Below are 7,697 nucleotides of genomic sequence, written 5' to 3'. Positions count from 1 at the left end.
AGCCAAACCACAGTTTGTGGGAAAATTAAAACTCGTGCCGGAAGTAAAATAGTATTAAATATAAATAAGAATAAACTTATTAGAAGAGAGAAGAGAAGAGAGTCGGCTCAATAATTTATCTCGTCTCTGTCCAAGTTCTTTAAGTTGTTGCAAAAGAAACGGTGACGATAAGATTTAAAGTCACTCTGGGTCATTTTTTACAATCAAGAAAACGTGGTGGAATAATTAATAATAAAACCAAACAGTTACTAGTTGCTTCAGCTTTTGGACATCGTGTTAAAATGCAATAAAAGACTGATACTAATATTGATCTGAAAAGCTGAGAGTAATGAAAAGTATTAGTTTTATTTCAAATTAATGTGAGGAAACAAAATCATGTAATCATGTGAAGTGAGGCAGCACTGATGGTGGAGCTTTTCTATTCATAAATGTTTGTTGCTTATTTATTTATAAATATAAACATTTTCTCTTCTTTGTTTTTGACCCAATGACTGAAGATTATTGATCAGTGAAACTGAACTGTCAATTTCAATTGCTGAACCCTCCAAAATAAAAGCTTAAAAATAGAAGCTGCACATTCTTAAAGGATAACTTGAATAACTAAATCAGTCTGCGTGGGGTGTGTGTGTGTGTGTGTGTGTGTGTGTGTGTGTGTGTGTGTGTGTGTGTGTGTGTGTGTGTGTGTGTGTGGACAGCACTAGAGGTTACTGAATGATTTTGGTGAACTGAACCTTTAAATGTTCCAAGTACTGCTTTCAAGGTGAGGTCCAGGGTGCTTTTGACCAGTGCATGCTGGGATAGATTAGTGTGTATGGCTGGGTGCTTAAAGAATTGTAAAATTGTACATACCTTCTGGTTTTCATGCAGGTGATTTTTGTAAAAATATATACTCACGTGTCTCAATTGTCAACCACTTCAACCCATTCTGGATGTTGTTCAATCAAACATTCAGTGTGTGTCCCTCCAGGGTTTAACTTGCAGAAACAGAGGGATTGTGGCAAGGCATTGTGATTTGAGGCCTGACAATCAAACTGCTGGTTGTCATCAAAGCACTGCAGACTCCTTGGGCTCCTGTTGCTGAGACCCATCAACACGGCCCGGCATTATTCAGCCTCACAGCATGTCACACTTTTTGTCAGAGCACAGCAGCCATTCTGCCAGTGCTGTCCTGAATATCAATGTATTAAGTTTGTGCAGTTCACTGTGTGCACGGAACGAATGTAGCTACTTGTGTTTGTGTGTGTGAGTGTGTGTGTGTGTGTGTGTGTGTGTGTGTGTGTGTCTGTGTCTGTGTCTGTGTCTGTGTGTATCTGTACATGTGCATTGGTTTGCTCATGACAAACAATCACAATTTAATTTTCGAATATGTTTATGAGTCCACATAGGTACAATATCATGAGCTGATCTCAACAAACAGGACAGCTGATACAACAATCCAACAGGAAAACAATTAATTAGAAAGATTTAAATCAACATTTTGTCTCACATTTGAAAGAAACCTAATGGAGAAGATTAGCAGGGAAGTTGAATAATATGTGATGACATCAAGGCAGGTCTTGATCAGAAGGTGACTGCTTTTGTTTCCGTCTAGATAAGATGTCTGGCATCTCTGAAGACGTCCTGAAACAGACCAAAGCATGAGTCATATAAATAATATACTTCCTTCCATTCGAGACAATTTATATTTCTTTATTCCCCCTAAGTAATCCAAAATTTGATGCAGAGTAAAAATTTAATTAACTCTGAATCAATCATCTTACAGAGCTATAAAATGACTGAACTACCGTAAACAGCATATCTGGCAAGTCTGGATAATTTAAGCTTTAGACAGGCTTTACTGTCTAAAGCCTGACCTATACTAAAATGCAATAAATCTCAGTTGCTATTTTCAAGTATATTCAGGTTTTAAACGCTAGAAATCAGTAATAGGCACTGTCTAGAACATTTTACATTTATTCCACAAATGTAATGATTTGGATTATTCCCCATGATTATAAAGATATAAATAAGAAAATATATTTTTCTTTCGTTTAAAACATTAAGCATTAAAAAAGATTTTCTTACAACAAATGTCACTCAAACGTTTGTGAAAAGTCTTAGTTTTAAGTCCAGTGTATATATGTATGTATGTTTGGTGTCATACCAGTCAACACATGGCGTGCCTGGCTGATGAATGATCTAATCTGACATGACTGAAATCTGTCCAGTATCTGGGTTACTATAGCAACAGCATGCAAAGTGATTGAGTATGAAAAGAAGGTGATACCTTGTAATGATCACTTTTGAAAGTCCGTCTTTTTTCCTCTAAATGGCTTGGACAGGCAACAAAAAAACACGTGCTCTTATGTAAGGTGTTTTGTTGGCTATTCTACTGACAATTTTGCTATGATAAAAAAAAATGTCTCTAACTTTCAACAATAAAAAGTGAACTATATACTTGTCCTCATATCAGCTATAAAATAAGAGTGCAGCAGATACAGAAATGCTGAGATCAGATTGGAAAGAAAATTATTTTTTTCATTACAGTGAAATGTAATGAAAGTAAATGTAACATACCCTTTATATTAAGTGATAAATCATTTCATCCATGAATCAGTGTAACAGCTTAATCTTGTCAAAGTAAAGTGCATTTTTGGCACATCATCATATTTTATGATCGCATTCACTTTTATAATGTGGCATAGACTGTGGTTAATGAACATACTACATACATACATATGATCCTTAATGTTAGAAAAAGACTGTGGTTGTGACTTCAAATGGGATGTGAAGACAACACTTTGGTGCCAGCTGTGTTGTATTACGAACAATCTCCCCATCCTGCTCACCTTTAAATTTTCTGGACTATATGTATCTCTCACTACTTCTTACTCTTGTATGTAAATCACTAATTCACAACCTAATAAGAACATGATTTGCAAGAGTGGTTTCAATCTCATACCCCTCATCTGGGTTGGTCTCAGCCATGGGTCCGCCCTCCACAAAAGTTCCCATTCGACTTTTAGAGCATTCCAGATTTTGTTGACTTTGAGTCCCTGCAAGACCACAAGAGAACAGATAAACACACAGCAACAGTTGGTATAACATTGCATGGTTCATCAGTCTGTGGAAATCTGAGAGCTGTATCACACTATGACGGCTGGCAGTAGAGGCAAAAAGTCTCAAGGAAAAAGGGCACACACATTCTTGGCTTGTCCATTATCTAGAGCTGATTACAAGCTGTATAAACATTTTCAAAATTTACAGTTTTCCACAACTTCTCATGCGTTTTTCAACCCCTTCTACTCATTCATACTTTCAGCTAAAGATTCCATTCAAAATTCAAAATGCTCAGAAACTGTCCTTCATCCAATTAGAGCGCGGCTACAAACAAACCAATCAGAACGAGGCTACAAACCAACCAATCAGAATAAGGCTACAAATCCTTTTCCCCTTTTTTTCCCATCTCTTCATACTTCTTCAACTGCTTCTTCATACAAATTCAAGGCACCAATGCAGTTTAGCTTCAGCTTGTGCAGAAACCAGCAATCCCACCGCAATTTCTTCTATCCTCCCAGTGAATTCTAACAGGAATTTTAAAGTAACTATTTGTAAGTTTTGCTTTTGCTACATAGCCAACGTCAGCATTAACAGCCTTTTACTTACTGCCAAGAGCTTCAGCCATTGTTGCATTTACTATACAAGAGGTTAGAATAAGCCCTCTGACCAGCACGACCTCTTCAGGGCAGCCTGGATACTACAGTGATTCAGTATCGCAGAGTGACGAGATGGGCCGACTGGGCCCGAGTTAGCTGGTTAGGATGCTAACATCAGAAGAAGTGATAGAAATAGAAGCAAAACAAGAGTTCACATTTGCGTCACTTTCAACCACTGGAGACACGATTGAGGAAAAGAATGAAGTTTGTTGCAGAACTTTCTTTGTTTCTTCAGCTGTCAATGCTAAGGTTGGCTATGCAGCAATAGAAAAGTTTACAAATAGCTACTTTAACAAGGAGATTTGAGTTTATAATATTGGTAGTTATTATTTTTTTTTAAACCATGTACACCTACAAATGACCTCTATATTACTATTATAGATAAAGAATGATTGACTTTCAGTTTTTTATTTGAATATGCATATTCATTTATCTTAATTTATCTGCCTACTTTTCCTTTTCAGGAAAGCCGATATATTCCTTTGAAACTTTTTTACTACTTTTTCTTACAATTCAACTGCACCCCATGACATATTAAGGAGATGTATGATGCTCTGCAGTAACCACCTAGACACAACATCTCTCTCACTGCTCTTAACTATTAGCTCTCCTGTGTAGAAACAAGTGTCATATTTGTTATCAACGAATATTGGACACAGACTCAATGGTTCAGTGTCAAGTACCTGAACCCCAATCCCTTTGAATGTTATGTGGTAGCATAGTATTGATTAGTGGCTTTTTGGTTTAGGGAAAGGCTGGCACAGACGCTCACACTCACCTTCTCGTCTTAGCATTTCAATTGGTTGTTCAGGAGCGGGATTGGCAGCCGTTGGGTGCACTCTGAAGTTTCCTGAGAATTTAAGATATATTCTGAGCCAAAATGTTTCATTGACAGAACAATTATTCTTAATTAATGTATTGAACAAATTCAGGCTGCCATTTTTACCATGGCTCATGTGACTGAGCAATAAGATGTTTATGTTGTAAGTCTTTAAACTGAATTTTCAAATAATGAATAAGGATATCAAACAACTTACCAAAGGATGGAAGAATATGGTTGATGTTCAGCCAGGCTTTTATGAAGGGGTAGATCGATATGAGCAGGCCTTGAAAGCAGAATCCATGATCAATTTGAAAAATGATAAAGTAATACTGGTTTTATTATAGTGCCCTCATCATTATCGGTGAAATAAATGCTTAGTAGTGTGTCACAATCTTCAATTCCAAAGAACTAATAATCGATCAAATTTATTTTTGGCACTATAATAAACTGAAAATAAACCAGGAGTGGAAGAAAATATTGTGTACTGCATGCTGTGAGGAAAATCTCATTATTAGGGGATATCAAATGTCACTGTAATATAAAAGCATATATCTAGTCAGTTGCAGATTCTAAGTTCAAGTGTTTGAAATACAAAATCTGACTGCTATCAATGCCTTTGAGCCACACCAGGGGGTGAAAAAAAAACCCTTTTTCATATGAATCCCCATACTTGTAGACATCACAACCAACAATAAGATTGCTTGATGAAACGTCTATTCCCAAACTGTAACTGTCTTGACGTAGCCTTCAGATTAGTTTTAGTGTACCAGATACAGTGTGAGATGTTTCTTTCTGTTCAACTCCAATATCTTAACCGCAGGGCTTGTGTGCCTCTCAGTGGCACTCTTCTCCAATTCAACACAGTTATTGATTTCCCTTATAAGCCAGAAGAGCTGGCATTAAACCCTGGCAGGTCCTGAGGGTGGCTGTGATGCATGTCTGTGCCTAAAATGTCATGAAACTGCAGAAGGAGTGAAAAGAATCTGTCGAGAACACTCTGTTCATACTCATTAGTCAGCCTATGTGTTGGAGGAGGCATCATGGCACATAAGCCCCAAAACACATAATTAGATGCTACTTAGCTGCACAAGAGCTGCCAGAGTCAACGTCTCTGTCAAACTGCTGTGCATGGTTTTGATTTGCCAAAGTCTTGTGCACACTAGAAAGATAAATTAATTATTGAATGCTGATCAAATCATCAGTGAGAATATTTCACATTAATTATGCATGTTGATGTTGTCTTCCTCAGATCAAAAGCCCTGTCCTTTGCTCTTTCTCTCCAGGAAAGCTCCTGAAGGCACTCCTTTATCTTGGCAGTGCAAGTCCCCTGACTATCAGTTGGTTCCAGTTACACTGTTGTATCAGATGATGGCATGGTGTGTTTTTCACGAACAGTGGATGGAAAATGTCACAGACCACAGATCTTTGTTTCTGACATTTTTTTCAAACAAAATATTAATCAGTTTGCATGTTGGACGAGTGTGTCCTCCTTTAACCAGACAGCACTTTAGGATTTTTTTTAACGTTTGTGTGTTATTGGCACATCTTCACTCCCTCATTGTACGGGGTCCTACAGATCCTGGTGCTATATATGTGTATATAATAATAATAATAATTGCAAAATCAATCATTTTTTTCTTCAAATATACAGTTTTCTTCTGACCTTATTAAAGTCAAAATATAGAAAAGTATTTCACTAGTCAAATTCTCTTTTGCCACTTACAAATTTGATAAAGGTGACAAAATAAGGAAATAAACATGAAGCCTTGTAATCAAACAAATGAGAAAATATGTCATGCTTTGTGTGTTATATGGGCTTTGCTTGAAAATAATCTATTCCTTTTGTTGTCCAAAATCTCATTCACAAAGAAATGGACAATATGTTGTCCTACATTGTGACATAACTTAATTTTTGGGGGCAGTTATTACCCAAAGAGATGTAACTCCCTGTTTGACCTCTTATGAACAAGATGTATTCAAATTTACTAAGGGGGTATTTCTGTGTAAAAAGTACAGTCAACACCAATCACAGGTATTGAGCATATGTAAATACACTGCATTTAACCGTGATTCACAGCTTGGGTCTCTGAGACTTCAAACAAAAGTAATCTGACAGTTTCTGTAGCAGCCTCCTGAAACATGTCATCAGCTCAGAATCTTGTATATATGCAATTCTCATAAAACTTGTGAAAGTCACTGAGGGAGGGATAAGACAATGCTGGTATGTTTTCTAAGCTGTTAGAGAGGACCCAGGGTCTCCAGGGCTCCAGTCAGAACATCATGGTTAATCCACTAACACACAATCAAATATTCCATCAATATTCAGTTAAAAACACTACAAGAGTAAAAAAGTAAAAAGCAAGAACATCAGCAACTTTAGCAATGTAATAATCTTTAGACGAATGGTCAGTCTTTTCCATAAAAATTGTTTTACACAGACACACACTCACCGAGGCCCCCTGCTCCCAGGAAGATACCTCCTACAGCATCAGCATCACACTCCCTGGACACCCCAATGATGATGCAGCCCGCCACAATGCTGAGCAGGGCCGAGCCCACACATAGCCCATGGTACTCCCCGACACTGATGGGGTTCATTCAGCAGGTCAAGACCCCCCACCTGCCCCACACACACAAACACACACAGACACACACACACACACACACACTCACACAGTGACCAGTCCTGACACTATACTCTGTTCGACTTGGGCCCTCACTGCCACCGACAAATACTGCCATCTACATGAGCCTCGCCCCTCCCTTGTTTTAGTCTGTCTGACACAGAAACACTTTCTCTGGCTGAGCCTCCATCTCTATTCTCTGCTCAAGACGTCTCATGCATCTTTAAAGATGGAGCTCTGGTTCCCATTGCCACCGAAAATTAGAAAGCTTGGGGCGCTGACTCTTATGACAACGATACGCATGCTACAAATCTGATCACAGCCCTCTTCCTACCAGCACTGGCATCCAGTATCAGTGAGTGTCAAGAGTGCAATTTACAAAATATTGAACACTAAAACCATTAACAGCTGTGCTGCTGCCGCTGTCTTGGACACGTGTGGTGCATCAGAGACTTGAAAGTAAGACACAGTAATATGACTACAAGGGCAGAGCAGCAGAGAGACAAAAAGGAGAAGTGTGTGTGTGTGTGTGTGTGTGTGTGTGTGGGGGGGGGG

The 7,697-nt window shown here is 38.2% G+C and overlaps 1 protein-coding gene across 1 annotated transcript; it reads right to left on the bottom strand.

The window, feature by feature from the left end:
• Positions 1-1,351: 1,351 nt before the first annotated feature.
• On the bottom strand, positions 1,352-7,670 carry LOC111659563 (kinocilin-like). The gene is made up of 5 exons (XM_023412556.2): positions 6,969-7,670; positions 4,733-4,801; positions 4,474-4,545; positions 2,942-3,035; positions 1,352-1,620 (listed from the first exon to the last, which is right to left on the bottom strand). Exons 1-5 carry the CDS (start codon positions 7,114-7,116, stop codon positions 1,545-1,547), a joined length of 459 nt encoding a protein of 152 aa, XP_023268324.1. The 5' UTR covers positions 7,117-7,670; the 3' UTR covers positions 1,352-1,544.
• Positions 7,671-7,697: the final 27 nt, after the last annotated feature.

Source organism: Seriola lalandi, unplaced genomic scaffold (assembly GCF_002814215.2).
Source record: "Seriola lalandi dorsalis isolate HSWRI2012SDOR001 ecotype SW California unplaced genomic scaffold, Sedor1 jcf7180001983699, whole genome shotgun sequence".
Lineage (NCBI taxonomy): Eukaryota > Metazoa > Chordata > Actinopteri > Carangiformes > Carangidae > Seriola > Seriola lalandi.
Note: the sequence above shows the minus strand (reverse complement) of the source record. Positions and strands in the feature narration are given on the sequence as shown.

Excerpts from the sequence above, each read along its gene's own strand:
- LOC111659563 (XM_023412556.2), bottom strand. The coding sequence starts at position 7,116 with ATGAACCCCATCAGTGTCGGGGAGTACCATGGGCTATGTGTGGGCTCG. Across the intron at positions 4,802-6,968 it reads CCTGGGAGCAGGGGGCCTCG|GCCTGCTCATATCGATCTAC; the intron begins GTGAGTGTGTGT and ends TCTGCTTTCAAG. Across the intron at positions 1,621-2,941 it reads GAGACCAACCCAGATGAGGG|GACGTCTTCAGAGATGCCAG; the intron begins GTATGAGATTGA and ends GGTCTGTTTCAG.